This window comes from Onychomys torridus, chromosome 11 (genome assembly GCF_903995425.1).
Source record: "Onychomys torridus chromosome 11, mOncTor1.1, whole genome shotgun sequence".
Lineage (NCBI taxonomy): Eukaryota > Metazoa > Chordata > Mammalia > Rodentia > Cricetidae > Onychomys > Onychomys torridus.
Window position 1 is genome coordinate 21,421,706 of NC_050453.1, and position 18,802 is coordinate 21,440,507.

The window sequence follows — 18,802 nt, forward strand, 5'->3', positions numbered from 1 at the left end:
TTTATTTACTGTAACCATTCATCCCCCCAGTGCACATTTTAAAACCTGACAGCCATTTACAAATGCTTAATCATTTTATTGCATTCTGCCATTACACCCGGAATCTCTGTATGTTCAATGTTCCATCACCGTAATTATTAAGGTTCTGCTACTTGGAGTATTAAATAAATGTGCACATCTAATTATCTGTCTTCATCAATGATGATAGTAAGATAATTAAAAACATACACGTCTAGAGAAAAGGCCATTAATAATCATTTTCCTTTGTATGATATCAGCTTGAATGACATCTTCTACTTCCTTTCTCTTTTTCTTTTTCTTTTTTCTGGGGTGGGGAGCAAAGACTTTTTAATGAATATATTTTACAAATACACCAGAGTCATGTAGTGTTGCCTTCATTGGATGTGATTCTGAGCGGAAAGTCTGCACACTTTTTTGCAACTAGAACTGCAATAGCAGTGCCTTTCATTTTGCCTGTATTGTTCACTATGACTCCTACATTGTCTTCAAACTGAGGAAAGCCCCATCTGTTCTTTGGTATGGTTTCATTGTTGAATGACCACCGCTGGATGGATCTTTTCTCTTTCTTCTGGTCTCAGAAGACTTACATCCCAAGGCATCAGAGACACAAAGAAAACAGTAATAATTGACATGATAGTTATATGAAAGTTTTTTTTACATACTTTCACTTTTTACTTTTTACCTTTGAAGCTAAATTTAAGATCTTTTAAAGCTTATGCCTTGTATACGTTTAGTTAAATGTATTAAAGGCACTAAAATCTGTATGGCCTTATATACAAGCATTTTACATGTGCGTGTATATATTCATATATAAGCAGTTTCGTTTAACCAATTATAAAATTAGTATTCAAAAACCTTAACCTAAACAGATATTTAAATGAGTTCTATCTGGTGCATACTAGGCTAACACTACATCACCTGAGCTACATCCCATCCCCAAAGTTTTAACTTTGTGGTCCATTATTTCAGGGTACTTGTTGCTCAGTTATAATCAGATTACCTGAAAGATTACCTGAAAGGGTGGTGACAGGGATTCCTGGGTGCCAAAAAAACAGACAATTCAGAGTGGTTTCATTGGAAAACTGAGGAAAGAAAGCCCATAGTGGGAGCCAATCTTGCTGTTAGCCCCATTGCCCAAACAACAAACCTGAGTTGAATCGAACCAGGTTATCTTTGGCCAGTTTTATAAGACATGCAGAGTCGGGATTCCAAGACAAACCAGTGAAATTTAGTACCCAAGTTTCTAAGAGACATTATAATTAGGAAAGGAAGAGGCTAGATGTTAGGGGTCCCAATATGTGATCTATAATACCTCCCACAGCCGGGGCGGGGACAGGGGTGGAACAGACAGAACAGAAGTATTCTTTTTTTCAGAGCTGAGGACCGAACCCAGGGCCTTGCACTTCCTAGGCAAGCGCTCTAGCACTGAGCTAAATCCCCAAACCCCCCAGAAGTATTTTTAAAGGGGGAAAATGTGAAGATTATTTGATCTGATTTCTGAAAACCATTTATCAGAATACAAAGAATTTGAAAACTCAATTTCCCTTCAGAAACATGAAGACACAATTACCAAATCACCTGACATGTGACAGCACAGTCATTCCAGGGAGAACATAAACTTCCAGAACTCTCAACAACCAGCAGATGCCCAGCTGTGAGTGAGCCACAGATGCCTCAGGGGCCTCCAACAACAGTCTCCAGCAGCCTCCAAATTACCCTGGAGCCCCCAGAAATATCATGCACCATATTGACAATATCTCAGGGTCCTTCAGCTCCATTTTCCACAAGTGACTAGACTTCTCAGGCATCTCCAGTGACAGCCTCCAGGTGTCTCCAGTGACAGCCTCCAGGTGTCTCCAGTGACAGCCTCCAGGTGTCTCCAGTGACAGCCTCCAGGTGTCTCCAGTGACTGACAGCCTCCAGGTGTCTCCAGTGACTGACACCCTCCAGCAGCATCCACACTGCTCAGGTAACTTCAATCCTGTCTTGTAGTCACCAAGATCCTCTGAAGTCTCGAAAAACAGTGCCCAGCAGTGTCCCAGCCTTTCAAGCAAGCCCAGCAACAGTGATCAGCAACATCCAGGCATCTTAAATGCCTCAAGCAACAGGGCACAGCAGCAACCAGCCTTTCTGGTGACTCAAGCAGCAATGGCCAGTGGTTCCAAGAGTCCTCAGGTATCTGCAGCAACTGTAACCAGCAGTTACAATGCCTTTCAGGTCACTCCAGCAACAGTGCCCAGAAGTGTCCAGGCCTTTCAGGTGATTCCAGCAACAGTGCTCAGCAGTGTCCAGGCCTCTAGGCTGACTCCAGCAACAGTGACCTATAGTTTTAAGAGTCCTTCATTGTCTGCAGCAACCATATTCAGCAGTTACAGTACCCCTCATGTCACCTCAGCAACAGTGCCCAGCAGTGTCCAGGTCTTTCTAGTGACTCTATCAACAAAGAGCAGTGGTTATAAGAGTCCTCTGGTGTCTGTAGCAACCATAAGCAACAGTTACAGTACCCCTCAGGTCACCCCAGCAACAGTGCCTAGCCGGTTCAATCCTCCTCCACTGTCTCCAGAAATACAGCCCAGCAATTTCAGTACTCAACAGTCGTCATTGGCAACAGTACCCAGCAATTCCTCTGCTACTTCAGTGTCTCCAGCAATACCACTCAAGGTAATAATTGGCTGTTCTCATACTACAACGACATCAGGAATTAGCACAAAGAATTTCCCATGAACCCCCTATGATGTACAATGTTTCCTTTTAATTACTTTTATTGTTGTTTTGGCTTTCATCTTTATTTTTCACTCAATGGATCATAAATGTGATATTTTAGTGGAAAATGTGATGTAGAAATATAAAGTTAAGCAGAACATATCATCAGTAATTTCTTCTTCATGTTTTAATTATACTAATATCATTTTAGTAAACTTAGGTAAGTAGGTAGTACCCAAAAAATAAGTAAGTTTTAAGTGATCTATAATCTCTTTATAAAATATCACATTTCACTATCCAGTATTGTTTATTTAATCTTTGGGTACATATATGAAGAGTATCCTTTATCACAATACAGATATTTTTCTATAGCCAACAGTTTTAAAAATCTAAGCAGGCCTGAGAGATGGCTCAGTAGATAAAAGTACTTGCCACATAAGCCTGACAACCTGAACTTGAATCACCAGAACCCATATGAAATCTGGACACAGTAATATCCTTGTGTATAAACCCCATGTGTCCCAAAGCAGAGACTGAAGACAGTGACAAGAGAATCTACAGAAACAGCCGGGTGGCGGTGGCACATGCCTTTAATCCCAGCACTCAGAAGGAAGAGACATGCAGATCTCTGTGAGTTCAAGGCCAGCCTGGTTTACAGAGCGAGATCCAGGACAGGCTCCAAAACTACACAAAGAAACTCTGTCTCAAGAAAAGAGAGAGAGAGAGAGAGAGAGAGAGAGAGAGAGAGAGAGAGAGAGAGAGAGGCTCTACAGAAACTCACAGGCTTGGTAGGTATGTCCAGCAGTGAACTAGAGAGCCTGCCTCAGACAAAGTAGAAGGTGAGAACCAGCATCCAGTGTTGGCCTGTGAGCACAGACACATACATACACACACACACACACACACACACACACACACACACACACACACTCCAACCCCAACACACACAGTCAGCTGTGTGGTTTGACCTTAGGCTGTTTCCAGTATTCTCTATTCCTGCAAACACTGAAAACACCTAAGAACTTTTTTCATTTCTAAAGAAGTAGAAAACATCTGCTCCTGAAGTCCTGTGCAACGCTCATCGGGTGCTCTTTACACCATTCTGAGGAACTGCTTAAGCCACCTTGGGTGTGCACTTCCTAAGGCCAGGAAACAGTGGAGCACAGTGATGAGTGGTCGGAGTTAAACCTCACTATCCACTCGTCTCCAAATCAGATCAGAGCAAGTGCTGTTGGTTCATAGCTACTTCCCTCCACTGGCCTCCAGGATCACTGTGAGTGCTACCATACTTCTCCACTTCAAAGTGTGCTCCTGTACTCAGAAATAGTGCATAGTGGCTAGGTATGGCGACACATGCCTGTAATTCTAGAATAGACTGGTGGACCTCTGTGAGTTCTAGGCCAGCCAGCCTGATCTACGTAGCAAGTTCAGAGCCAGCCAGTAATACACATTGAGACCTGAACTCAAAAAAAAAAAAAAGGAAAAGAAAAGAAAAGAAAAGAAAAGGGTAGAGGGAGAAGGAGAGAATGAAAGGGAGGAAAGGATGGAGAGGGGGGAGGGAGGGAGAGAGAGAGAGAGAGAGAGAGAGAGAGAGAGAGAGAGAGATTATGCAGACTGTCGAGTACTGTGGAGACAGACAAGTGGTCAAATACCTGTTCATTCCTTCCTTTTCCAAATCCAAGACTCTCCTCCAAGACTGCTCTTATGCAGGTGGAAGGGTTTCTAGTCTGAATTTTCAGATTAGCAGAGCCCTGGGGTGCTTCCAGTGGCTGCCTATTTAAGCCTTTTTTACAAGACAGTACTGGGGTGTGTGTGTGTGTGTGTCTGTGTGTGTGTCTGTGTGTCTGTGTTAAAAGATTTGTAAATGTAAAAGAAAGATTTAAGTTTTTAAAATGTACTGTTAGACTCATGATGTAGCTCACAGGAAGAGAATTTGTCTGGCATTCAGGAGGCCTTGAGTGTATTCCCAAACACCACAAAAATATTAATAAAACCTATTTACCTACTGTGAGTAATTAGTAGTTGCTGGAGTTACTGCCCAGATCTCCATTTATTCTCCATTACTTGTGTTGTAGCATATCAGGTTAGATTTTTCCACTCCACTTAGTAAAGCTATTCTTTAGTGTCTGTCTCCACTGTGCCTGGTTTTCCTGTGTGCATTCTATACAGAAACCAAGACTGAAGACTGTACCTAAGCAACCCTCTGAGGAAGATGGTCACCACCAAGGTCCCAAACAAGTGATGGTATTAAAAGCAACAGAATGGTTACATACGACAGGAGAGAAGACAAAATGATGTTCCATGCCACAGTGGCCACTGAGACTGAATTCTTTAGAGTGAAGGTTTTTGACATAGTCCTAAAGGAGAAGTTCATCCTCATCAAAGTCATTATCATCTCAGATTATACTGGCCACAACAGTTTTCTAGAAATATACAGAGCCTCCAGCGTATCTGAGGTGATTGGCACCAATATGATTAATATCCCACTTTCACTGAGACAAAGAGGCAATGCAACTCCTAAAATCAATACTATTTGTACACAAAGAGGAGGAACACTTTTGAATGGAGTATTTGCAGCATATATGGTAAGCCATTGCATTATTTTGTGTTTCATTTGCACCCTCAGATTTTAAGACTTAACTTGGCAGTTTGAATGTGGTCAATTTTCTGCACAGAGGAAACCAAGGCCTCCCTGGTCAGGAAGAGGAAAGTGGAGTCTCCCACTTTAAGGCATGGGATAGTTCCTTCACATTCTTATCATGGTATCACCATGGAAATATTTTAGAAAGAGACTGAACACAAAATATAGAATTTTATTAACTATAATGATCCATTTATAGTATTTTATATCAATACACATATTCTTAAGATTCTGTTTGTTTGCATTCTTCCCTATCCATATCAGTAGTAACTTAATTACAAATAATGGCTGCAGCCCTTGCCTGGATAATTGTTGTGACAAATAGAATAAGAAAGCAAGTTGCTAACATATTGGTCACCTTATCTTTAAACTGTTCTCACTTCCATTCTATCTTTATTAATTCTTAGAGAATTTTACCACAAAGTATCTTGACAATATTCACCCTTCATTATTCCCCACACTCCTTCCAAAACCATTTTCCCCACACTGCTTCACCTCCTCTTTATTTTATTTTTGAGAACAGCCTGTCCTAAATCAATAGCCTGGCTCTCTGGTTCTTACAGTCTTCCTGCCCCCACTTCTGTGACATTTTCTGAGCCTAAAGTGTGTGGATTATGTTAAGAATGTATTAACTGGGGGAGAGCACCCCATGGGCAGTTGATCTCTGTATTTCGGCCAGTTGTGGCTTCCTATAATCTGCTGCAAAAAGAAGCTTCTTTGGGAAGGGCTGGGAGGGTCACTTTCCTGTATCTATAAGGGTAAGTATTTAGAATGCAGTTAGAGATTATACTGGCTCAGGCAACTGGCAGTAGGTTTTCCTCTAGGTTCCATGTCCCAACAATTTACAGTGCCAAATCCATATTCCCCCCTGATGAGTGGACCTTATATCCAATCAAGTAACTGGTGGTTACTCCCAGGATATAAGTACCACTATTCCACCTTCCAGAACATCTTGCCAATGCTGACCATCGTTATGGTTCATTGGCAGTATACCCGGTACAGGACTATTGATTGCTGTTCTCTTTGGCAGTTTACATGGCTTCTTCTGAAAGCATAGGAGGTCGTCATCAGTGAGGAGACTTCTAGATCAAATCCAGGTCAGTTCCTCCAAATTCTGTGTCTCAACTATGTGGTGTCTTCAGCAAAAGGCTCTTACACTCTTTGCCTCGTGTAGTCTATATTGTTATTGGGGTCTGTTGGACTGCCCTGATTAACAAGTTGAAATGAAGTTTTCCATGCCTGGCACTGGAATTTTTATTAGATAGTTTAGGAGGTTTTTCTTTTGGGCAAGGAGGATTGTCATTCCAATTGCCATAACTTTAATCACAAATAAATACTGGGGAAATTAGGAATGTTAAACATGCAGGGTTATCTCTTCAAAGGAAGAGATATATAACTTGTTTTCCACTCTGAAGGCTGGGAGTAGAGGTGGTGAACAGCCTGGTGACCTCTGCGCTGTCTGTAGGACCAGGCCACACATGGCTCCCCTAGACTCTTAGGTTTATCTCAGTCATTCTCCCTAGACCGTTTTCTTGAGCATTGTTTCTCAGTCAACAGATCTATCTTTATGGAAGGAGTCATATGTACTTTGTAAAAAGTTTCATTGTAAACATGCCTTAAGCTTTCTTTTACACACAGGATTGAGTTAATTGTCAGGAAAATTTTCTCCAAAATTGTACAGTGCTTAAAATGCCTAAAATAAACTGCCCAGTGGCAGACTTCAGAAGTTTGAAACAACTCCTGCTACTGAGTTGAACAAATTTCCTTCCTACCTCACATGGATCAACACTCTGCTGACCCTGGTGTTTGTACCCTCTACATATTTGTCTTTCTAGTTCCATGCATTTACCTGTAAATTTTATTTTTTATAGCTAAATAGTATTCCATTTCATATATGCATCACATTTTTATTATCCACTTATCAGCTGAAGGACATTTAGGTTGCCATCATCTCCTAGCTATTGTAAATAAATCAGCAGTGAACATAGCTGAACAAGTTTTTATGAGTAGGGTGTCAATTCCTTTTGGGCATACACCAAGCAAAGGTATAGTTGGTCATATAAAAGATATATTTTAGCTTTTAGGAAAATCTCCACATTGATTTTCAAAGTGCTTGTGTCAGTTTGCAATCTCGTCAATAGTGAACTGGGGTTTCCCTTTCCCCACAGTCACATCAGCATTTGCTGGCCAATGTTTTCGTGATTTTAGCCATTCTGACTGGATTTAGGCTCATCAGGAGATTGTTAAGCAAGTGACCTCTATGTTAAATCTAAGGAGAAACAAATATAACAGACTAGAAAAACACAGTTTTATCTCTCGAGTTATGACAGGGACCAAGAAATTTAGAGGAGACTGAGGAATTCTTGGACTTAAGGTGCATCTTTGAGACCCAATTTCACTGCAAATGGCATATGTAGGTGACCTAACTACTTGTTCAAAGTATTGTCTCATATTCTGTTGTACATATTCAGCAGTGGCATCTTGCTTTCATCCATGGTGTTCTCTGCAGTATGTCTAAATGACTATGCACATACATCTGGCTGTAGCCTTAACAAAGCAAACAAAATACAAGTGAGGAAAGAACTAGATGTTGCAGATTTAATGTTTGAAATATCTGGAATAGAGTGAATACGTGTGTGCATTGAGAAAACGTCACCCATTTAATGGGAACTTAGATAGTCTCAGACTCAACAATGAGCCACAAGTCACCCTTCTTAGTTCTTGTGGTATTACCTGAGACACCCACAATGGCAATCAACTTTATTCTGATTTTTCCCTACTTGGGCTCTTAAACTCTCATCTTTACCAATGTGGTAGAAGGAAATGTTTTCTATAATGACCCATCAGATAAAGACCTTAAATAAGAAAAGCTTGAGAGATATTTCCAAAGAAAGGGTTTGTGAACCAGATGCCCTGAAGCTGTGCTGTACCCATAACTCTAAACTTAGGCCTGTATTTGCCTTATCAGAGGAAAGCTAACACAATTTACATCTCATAGATGGAACAACACTTTACACAGTTCTCAGAAGATGAATATTAAAATTGTTTCTTTTTCAGGAAACGGTGAAGAATGAATTCATTTACTATGGAATAAAAGATAAACAGGAGAGATGGAAGAGGTGGTGCCGGGACAGTTTCCCAACATGTAATGGGAACCAGGAGAGAAGCTTAGACTCTTCTGCTTTGAATTGAGCTCAAGTATGGATAAGCGGCAGCTGCGATCTGGGAGGCACAGTTGCTTGCAGGTGTGTGCTTGAAGACATCGTCATTCTTCCTAGCAATCACTTTTAATACTCTGCTAAGACTTGGCTGCAACAGAAAGGAAATTAAGTTTTAAACATTAATATATGTCAACATTTTCTTATCATCATTTTTTTAAATAGGGTTATTTTTGTTTGGCTTCCTTGTGCTTTTGTTTTCTTGAAAATATATTTTATAGAATATATTCTTATCACAGTTTTCCCTCCCTTAGCTCCTCCCAGATCCTCCCCACCTTCCCATCCATCCAACTCCAACCCTCTTTTCTCTTTCTCTTTAGGAAATAAACAGGCAAAACAAAGTAATCAGATTAGAAAAAAAAAGCAGGAGCAACACATTCATGCTCGCAAACACGTGTGCATGCAAGTGTGCACACACACACACACACACACACACACACACACCATAGAAACAAGAGATCATAAATGATAATATACAAGCAAAAGACAAATGTGTTTTTAAAAAGTCCAAATCATTATGTAACAACAACAACAAAATATCCCAAACTATCCTTGAATTCATTTTTAGTTAGCCAACTACTTTTAAGTATGGTTTGTAAACCCAGTGAGATTCCATCAGAGAGAACTAATTTTTCCTTTGCAAGCAGTTGTCTATTAGAAATAGTTTCTTGGTTAGGGATGGGAACTTGGATCCACTTGCCCCTCACAGCGTTAGGATGCCATCTGGGTTGGACTTGTGCATGTCCTGTGCATTCTGCCTAAGTCTCTGTGAGCTCATATGTGTCAGTCCTGCTGTGTTTAGAAGGTCTTGTTAACATGATATCATCCTCATATCTGCTCTTACAGTCTTTCTGCCTACTCTTCCACACAGTTTCCTGAGCTCTAGGGTGAGGGGGGAATTGATGAAAGCATCCCATTTAGGACTGAATGTTCCAAAGTCTCTTACAATCTGCATATTGTCTGGATTTGGATCTCTGGGTTAGTTTCCACCTACTGCAGGAGGGGGCATCTCTGAGTCAGACACTGATCTATAGGTATAGCAGAATGTCATTAGAAGTCATTTTATTACTCCTTTAGCTGACCAGTAGAACTTGGTTTCTCCCTAGGTCGTGGCCTATCCAGTAAACGTAGTAAATCATAGTAAAAAGAGGATATTTAGAAGGGCTCTCAAACTATTATTCCCTAAGTTAAATAATAAAAGTGTTATATTTATAAAAACAGAGAAATTATTGGATAGGGGCCTCAAATATAACATGGAAATAATGTTCATCACAGAGGATCATGAACAAAACTCACAACAAATACCATATGTTTAACAAGGATGCCTTAAGCAGACTACAGCACAAGGCGCCAAAGTTCACAATCTTGTCACACAATAGGATTCACCATACACCACCAAAAACTAATAATAATGCATAGATGACCTATTCATTCACTTGGAAATGCTTTCAGATATCCTTTATTTTGAGGGTCATAAGTCAAACATTTCAAACTCCCCCCAAGCATGCCAAACTCCACTGTAGCTGTATCAGGCATGTCTTCTGGACTGTCCTCTTAACCAACTATGCAATGATGTCTTCTACTCAGCTCCTGCCTTTGGTACTGTGGTTTTTCCCTCCCTACTATTGCTCCACCCTATCTCCTGTTCTTCTATCTGTGCTCATGCCTGGTAGAGTGTGACCAGCTCATTTTATGCTCTCAAACAGTGAAAGCAAAGCTGATCACAAGGATGCAGCTTCAGCAAAGGAGTTATGTAAGGAAAGAGAGGTGGCCCATAGAGACAGTGTGAGTCAAGAAGAGTGTGGCCAGCTGTGTCTCATTTCCAACTGACATATGGAAAGGAGTCATTAAAGTTCTGCCATTATGTCCTGTGTCCATAGACCCAAGACTCACAGTGTATTGCTTCACTTTCGGTTGTTCACTCTCCAGTATGTGCCTTATTATAGTACATTTAGATATAAGTTAGATACTATATATCCTTGCCTAGTATTATGCTAAAGTGTATGCATATGTGTATACATTTGCATTTATACAGATATAGTTATTTAGATATGTACAAATAGTTATATGAATGATTATGTATATTTATGTTCATATATTTACTTATTTGTAAAAAAAATAGTTTAGTCACTATATCCTTTAATCATAGGATCTCAATATCTTTACTACCATAGGAGAGCCAATGAAGTGGTCAAAATGATAAGATTACTCTGCTGGCTAAGAACAAATATCAGGAGACATAAAGAAGGGCAACACACTCTAGTCAAGGAAACAATTAACCAGTAAGATACTGCAATACTGCACCAAACTCTGGCTCACCCAATTTCATAAAAAGCATTCAAGACACCGATTAACTCCACCTCAGTAAGAGCAAGTTACTTCATCCCATTACTTTCCGCAATAGACAGGCCACTGGGACAAGAGAGTAGAGAAACTTCAGAATTAAATGGCATTATGCATCCAATAGACAGACCTAACAAATTCCTGCAGAACATTCCACCTGTACTGAAGAACACACATTCTGCTCCACAGCCCATGAAAGCTTGTCTGAAAATGACCACACCCTGGGATACAAAACAAATCCTAACACATTTAGAAAAACCAGAATCACTCCATATAGCCTATCTGACCACAATGCAATAAAGCTTAAACTCACCAGCAATTAGTTTGTGTAGACTGAATTTTAGAGTCACAGAGATGAAATTTTGCCTTAATACAAGTTACAGAGAATTCAGTAGAATATTTAAAGCCTGAGATTTTTACAGCTAGCCAATGATATCACTTTTTAGTTAATTTTGTGATTGGGCCCATTATTTTTAACATGGATATCTAATTGTTCCAGTAGTATTTGTAGAAAAAAATCCTTTTTATTTTTTGTTTTGTGTTTATGGTTTTATGGCAAAATCAGTAATATTGTAGACATGTGAGGGATGTTGCCTTCCTATACTCTACAGGCTTATCTTGACCTTAATATCACAATGTCATTGTATTATTTATATATCTTTAAAACTGTTTTAGTGTTCACAATATCTATCTTTAATCACGCAGAATAGACTTCAAAAATGTTATACTGCTTTACATACTGTATTAAGACCTTGCAACAAGTATTATACTCTAATTTTTCCCTCTCATATATGGGAACAAATATTTTACTTTCAAATATTTTATAAACATTTCTGGTATCTTTACTTAAGATCAAGAATTAGCAAAGTATGGTCTTACCTGTTTTTATATAGCATAACTGTTTTTTAATAGCCAATACACTAAAAGTATCCTTTACATTTTTATATGTTTAGGAAAAAATCCAAAGAATAATATTGTGTAGCATAGGAAAATTATATGAATTTCAAGTTTCTATATCTATAAATAAGATTGTATTAGTATAAAGACATATTCATTTATTTGTATTTTTGTGACTATTGCTAGTGAGGAGCTAACTATGTGTCTGTGTTCAGTCTATGTGTATGCCTAGAAAGTCAAGCTCTGGCTCTTAGAACCTACAGAGGGACCAAACTTCTGCAGGTCAGAGAGACTGGGAATGAGATACAGAGTCAGCAAGAAAAACACACAGACTTCTTTTGTGAGGGATAAAAGCTTCTACTTCTTTATTTTTTCAGAAATCTTTCTTATATTCCCCCACATCAAGTCAATACAAAGAGGTGAATGTTTCTCCATAACCAGAAGTTATTATATAATCATCATAAAAATATATTTTTCTGGAACAGGTCAACTCCATTATATTTCCCAACTACATCCTTGCTCATTTTCTTAGAAGTTCACACTCAGTTAAATATTTTTCTCTGAGGTTTCTCACAGATCAGGAGCATTTCAGCCATAACCGTTTACATAGGCAATAGTTTTTATAATTGCCAGAAAAACAGATTACTTGTTTCACTACACATATTTTAGTGAATTCCTGTCCAATTCTCTTAACTAATCATCCAATTCTTCATTTTTTAGTTACAGTAAGTCATTATTTAAAGCTTTGCACTAGCTATGTTCCACACCAAAACTCGGGAACACATTTCCTAATATCAAGATTTAAAAAACTTGAGCTAGCTTAGCTCCCGGGACTCTACTGTTTCCCTTCATCTTTAACCTGAAGCACAGTCTACAGGACTCCTCAAGTGGAACTCACAAGTCCTAGTGGTGTGACACTTCCCATTTTCTGGTCTCTGCAGCCCCGGCTTTATGAGGGGTAGGGGCAACACTATGTCCTATGTCTACCTATATTAACTTTTACACTAAACTAACCTCCATCTATATATCTATATAACTACATAATCCCTTACTATGTTTGTTAGAAACCCTTAATCATCAAAATTCTATTTAAACTATTATTGTATAAAACCATCACTTCAGTTAATTACTACATTACTTCAGTAAAGCTTAAGAGGGGATCATGTTCATAATAATCCACAGGTAAAAATGCCCAGTAGGATAGGATAGTTCCAGGAGATAACCACACCACATTAAAGACAGTGAGGATCCCCTCATGTCCATTCACACCATGCCAGATATCAAAGATAAATGGCAGTAGCAAACTTATAAAGGCACAGCAATAGTAAGAGACATTCTGGAGCCAAAGCCCTTGGGGTGTTGCTCATCTGATGCACCCATCAGTGCCTTGTATTGTGGTGGGACAAATTCCTGAAGCTCAATTGCCACCTGCTGCTCCTCTGACATTGGCCACCAGCAACAGCCTTTCTGTCCCCTCTTTGACAACATTCCTTGAATCTCAAGAATTCTATTGTAGATATATCCACTGGGGCTAGGATCCACAACTCTACATTTTGATGGTTGTGGGTTTTTTTTAGAATGATCTCCATCTATTGCAAGGAGACATTTTCTTCATGAGAGATGAGGACTACACTTACCTATGTGCATAAGGACAAATATTTAGAGTACAATTAGGTATTTTGTGGGCTTAGTAAAGTGGTGATAGTAGGTTCTCCTCTAAAATTCATGACTTCACTAGCCCAGGGTAGTTGGCTGGGTTTCTGGTAGCAGGAATGATTTCTTTCTTGTTGACTGGGTCTTAAGTCCAATTAAAGAACCGTTGGTTACCACTAAGGTATTCATGACATTAATTCACCATTAGGGTTATTGTGCCATTAAGGTCATGTTTATGGTTCTTAAGCATCACAGCTGGATGTTTCTGATGGTTGCATCCCTCTTTTGGAAGCTTATATGGCACCTTCTGGTATCATGAAAGATAGTCCCTGGTTGGAAGACTGAAGTGCATGGTTTCTACAGCAATAGGGACTCATTCTCACCTCTGGGGTCAACCAAGGGCAATAGTAATAGCCTATAATCTTTTGGAGTCTCTTAGACAACCCTGACCAATTATTCCAAGGAGGGTTTCTCATGCCTGGTGTTGGGATTTTTATTAGATTTTTGTTTGTGTTTTGCTTTGCTATACAGCTGACAGAGGATTTGTCAAGTATTTATCCTTTTTGAACTAATAGGATAGGATGATGAGTCTGTAAACTGCTGTCTTCATGCAGCTCAATCTGGTTCAACAAGCAGTCCTAGAAATCTTCAGCAAAATACTATTTAGATGAGTTGACTTCAGCATGCACTTTTCGTCTCAGTTTTTGGCTTTGTGGCCTTAATAACCTGGGTGGAGAAGAAAGATGTAGCTTGAGATGTCATTGATCAATTAACTCTCTTCTACTTCCAGTTACTGTGTTCTCATCATAGCTCCTCCCCCTCCCACATGTGCCCCCTTAATTCCTTCACCCTTGGATGACTCTCTTAAAGTATGTCTGCCCTGAACACATACATTCCTACCTAACGGGGAGGGGGGGCAGCAAAGGGCAGCAAAGCTGTGTCAATAGGGTAAGCATAAGGGTGTGATGACTTTCTTAACTTCTCAGGACTGATATATACATGAATGGTTGGACTGTCTCAGAAATTTGTTCTCAAGGTGTTTATAGTCTGACTTGACTTTTAACTGAGTTTCTCAGAATGATTTGCGCAGCTTCAGGCAACCTGCCTTCACTACACTTAGACTGTAATCAAGAAACTCGTTGTGGAGTTCTGAGAGAGAAAGAGACAGAGAGACAGAGAGACAGAGAGACAGAGACAGAGACAAAGAGAGACAGAGAGAATGTGTGTGTGTCCTTGAGATAACCTTGGGTCTGTAATTGGGCATCTATGATACAAATATTCTAAAAACAGGTTCCTTGGTTCTGTGAGATTCAAATGCACTACATATTGGAATCTTTTCTGTCATATCCTGTTCATTAGCTTCTTCTCAGCTTTCTGACAGAAAACACAAAATAATGTCATCTTTTGAGAACAGATGTTCTTCCATACCTTAAAGAAGCTGTAAGGTCCAGATTTCAACTGTATTTCCTTTCCATTTTCTGACACCTCAAAGAATGAGAGTCTAAGCTTATCTCCTTCCTCGAATTTTGTTTTGCTCTGATTTCCCAGCACCACCACGTCCATCTCCCCTGTGTTGTCATACACACCATATATTACTCTATCCTTGCGCTGCTGTATTATCTGTGAAAGGAAAACAACAACTAAGCTCTGCTGAAATAACTAAGGAAGAGCAGCATGTAAATTAGTTATCAGGCAGGACAGGAGCAGCGTTCCAAAAGAAATGACGAGTAATTCCAACGTCTAAACTAGAAGGCTTCTACCTAACAGATATTAGCAAACTTCAGTGGAGGAGGTAGGTGAATCTTATTAAAAGCATGTTGCTTCTTGTTTCCATAGCTTTTCCCTTTGAAGAGCCAGGCTGACTCATAGAAACAACTAGTAGACAGGGAAGATGAGTCTTCTCCAAGGCCAGTATGTAGAAGGCAGTCAGGGGGAAGGAAGACCTTGTGGTTAGGAGGAGGGTCACTTAATGAAGCAAGTCCAGAGACACACAAACTAACAATAAAAGACCTAGTGAAGAGCTCTGAAATTTATAAAGTCTAGTACAAGAAATCACTCACAATCAAGTACAGATTAGAAGGGGATAAGATGCTTGTCAGATATGCAAACTATGGACAGCATTTAAGAGTTAGTTTTAATTGACTAAGTGAATAGACATTAGTGGGTAGTTGACCAAACAGAAGGTTTAAAACTGAGGGGTTAAAAATGGGTTGGTTTTTTTGTTTGTTTGGTTTTTTTTGTTTTTTGGTTGGGGGGGGGGGGTTTCGAGACAGGGTTTCTCTGTGTAGCTTTGCACCTTTCCTGGATCTCGCTTTGGAGACCAGGCTGGCCTCAAACTCACAGAGATCCTCCTGGCTCTGCCTCACAAGTGCTGGGATTAAAGGCGTGCGCCACCACTGCCCAGCTAAAAATGGGTATTTTTATGTTTAATTTTCCAAGGAAGACAATTTCCTGCTACTTTTTCAGACAGGACTAGAAAGGTCATCTGGCTACTAGATGCAGAAATCAACAAGTTCCCAGTGGTCCTTCAGGATCTGTCTTAGGCTAGAAAATTGGTCACACCAGGTTAGTTTTCCATGATTCCTGTGTGGTAGTTTGAATGAAAAAGGCTACCACAGGCTCATGGGGAGTGGGATTATTTGAAAGGATTAGGACATGTGGCCTTGTTGTAGTAGGTGTGGCCTTGCTGGAGGAAATGTGTCACTGGGGGTGGGTTTTGAGGTTTCAGAAGTTCAATCCAGGTCCAGTGGCTCACTCTCCCTTTCTGCTGCCTGTGGATACAGATGTAGAACTCTTGGCTACTCCTCCTGCACCATGTCTGCCTGCATGCCACCATGCTTCCTGCCATGAGAATAATGGACTAAACCTCTGAACTTGTAAGCCAGCCCCAGTTAAATGTTTTCCTTTATAAGAGTTGCTGAGGTCATGGTGTCTCTTCACAGAAATGGAAACCTGGACAAAGACAGCCAGCATCTAGCAAGGATTCCCTGCTAATTCTTCCATTCTCTTCATTTATTTGATACTAGGTCTTCCAAACTCTGCTCATCAATCCTCTAGCTCATCCATGAGCACACATTTGTGGAGTGCTCAAAGCAAAAGTGACTGAACAACGTGGATGGTAATAAGTATTTAAAAGCAACACAGAAAGGGAGATAGCTGTGTCTGTGTTTTGGAGGCTACAAGGATAAAAACATAAATAAAAGTGGCTTCAAAATAAAACCTTTGCTGGGTGCTGGATCCTAACACTCAGGAGGCAGAGGCAGGGAAATCTCTGTAAGTGTCAGACCAGCTAAAGCTACATGGTAAGAGCCTATCTCAAAAGAAAAACAAATAAAAATACACATGAAATAAATCTTTTGTGAGCTTTGTACACAAGTTGTGGCAATTTTCCATCTTATAAATTCTGAACTTTTTAAAAATTGTTTTTTGGTTGCTAAAATTGTTTAAAATCAATTAAATAATTGATTTTAACTGTTTCATATTTTATATATAGAAAAAAACATTAAAACATAATTTCTAGAGTTCCATTAAAACTTAGAATAACTGTATATTCTTTTTACTAAACAATATAAAATTGCACACAGGAACTTACCTTCTGGACTTTAAACATCCCATTCACAATTGTCCCACAAGGCTGAGTTTTCAGCTTACTAATCTTGGGAGTTCTCCCAGCTTTATCTCTAATGTTATTTGGGACACAGACTTTGTGGTCAGAATCAACTTCAACCACAACTGAGGAGCTGGTCACCTCCAAGAAGTTACCGTGCCAAAGATAGTTCGATATTTTAATTGTTACGTTTGTGATAAATTTATCTTTAAACTGTGCATTTAAAACTTTTACAAAAAAAAATTGTGTCTCTGTGGCCACTGTCGCATGGAATATCTCTTGCTTTCCTTCTTGAGTCTCACACTCGAAAGGAGCTATAACTTTCAGCACCAAGACTGCCAGTGGATCTTTCTGTAAACCTTCTCTGATGGCTTCCTGTTCTGCCATGATCTGCTTCTTCTGAGGCTACAACAGCAGAGAAGAGATGGTAGCTATGAGTCAACACTGTAATTGAGTTGGCCTTCATTTACATAAACCCCAGAAAGCCAAAGGAGGCTGAATTGAAGGGAAGATGGAGAAGTTAGGAAAAGATTAGAGACTTGGAATTATCTACATAAAAAGAACACCAAAGGAATACTTCATGGTCTATATTCAGGTGGATCCATGGAACTGACTCTGGAGACAGAATTCCTGAATCAGAATCCTTCTTTGCCATGTACTTTATGAAATGAATGTGTCAGAAACCTGAATCATTGCTAGGGCCTTAATCTGATCCTGTTTTCTTGTTATTCTATTACAGGGTATTTCTCCCTCCAACACTGTTCTGAGTATTTATGTGACTCTTGTATAAGGATGAAGAAGTTCAGTGATGTGCACAGACCACCCCACATCTGTGTGCATCATAAATTACAGCTCATTAAATGTGAGTAAAGGAAAAGATCTTGGGATAAGAGCCTACAGATGAATTAAAGAGCGAATGAAGTTGAGAATCAACTCTACCTTTGTGAGTTTACTTTTAGAAGCAATGAATTACATAATAAGGCTTACATAAAAGTTACATCTTATTATTTGTAGTTATAAATCATTAAAATCATTTAAATACCAAAAAAGGGTTTTGTCAAAATCTTATTACACAACATATAACATATTAAATATGTTTTATGGAGATAATGTAATAAACTATTTTAATTGATTTAATGAAGGATAAAGTACAGTGCATTCTTTATTTTATAAATGCACAAATAACCACAAACACACTACAGGAATATTGTGAACAATAAATGGGTGTTTCTCTCCACAATCAAATTATGGCAATTTTATTCTCTAGTTTTTTGTTCTTCCAAATTATGAAATTAAGAGGGATAGGAGACAGTGTGTATGAGCAAGTTCATGTGCGGGTCTTTGTGTCTGTTCCTGTATGTGTATGTTTTAGAAGCAATACTATTTTCTTAAAAGTAATTAATGATCTATAAGCAAAGGGAGACACTGAGAAAAAGAGGCCCAGAAGAGTAGGTTTTGAACTAGATCTCTGGAAGACCTTGGGATGAAGCCCATGAGTACATCTGATAAACAGCATCTCACACTAAATTTGGTCCAAAGCAGGAAAATTCCAAGTTTACTCGGGATTATTACAGAAATTTTTGTCTTCAGACCCAGACATTTTACTTAAATCTGCCAGACTATACAATATGTATTTTCATGACTGTTGGCTAAAATGCAACTTAACCCTGAGTATTGTTTTCTTGACAATTCTAGAAGTTTCTTAGCCAAGCAAAGAGG

At 39.2% G+C, this 18,802-nt stretch overlaps 1 protein-coding gene and 1 pseudogene across 2 annotated transcripts in view; one reads left to right on the forward strand and one right to left on the reverse strand.

Annotated features, from left to right (window-relative positions):
• The first annotated feature begins 1,690 nt into the window (after positions 1-1,690).
• Positions 1,691-8,622, forward strand: LOC118593287 (annotated as a pseudogene).
• Positions 8,623-12,210: 3,588 nt separating this feature from the next.
• The window catches only part of LOC118593161 (interferon-inducible protein AIM2-like), a 73,034-nt gene continuing 66,442 nt past the window's right edge, over positions 12,211-18,802 (reverse strand). For both annotated transcript variants that reach the window (XM_036202456.1, XM_036202457.1), the window contains 3 exons: positions 17,069-17,488; positions 14,905-15,096; positions 12,211-14,202 (listed from right to left, as the gene is read on the reverse strand). In XM_036202456.1, coding sequence (XP_036058349.1) covers positions 14,155-14,202; positions 14,905-15,096; positions 17,069-17,488 — 660 coding nt within the window. In that variant the 3' untranslated portion in view covers positions 12,211-14,154. The remainder of the gene's footprint in view (positions 14,203-14,904; positions 15,097-17,068; positions 17,489-18,802) is intronic.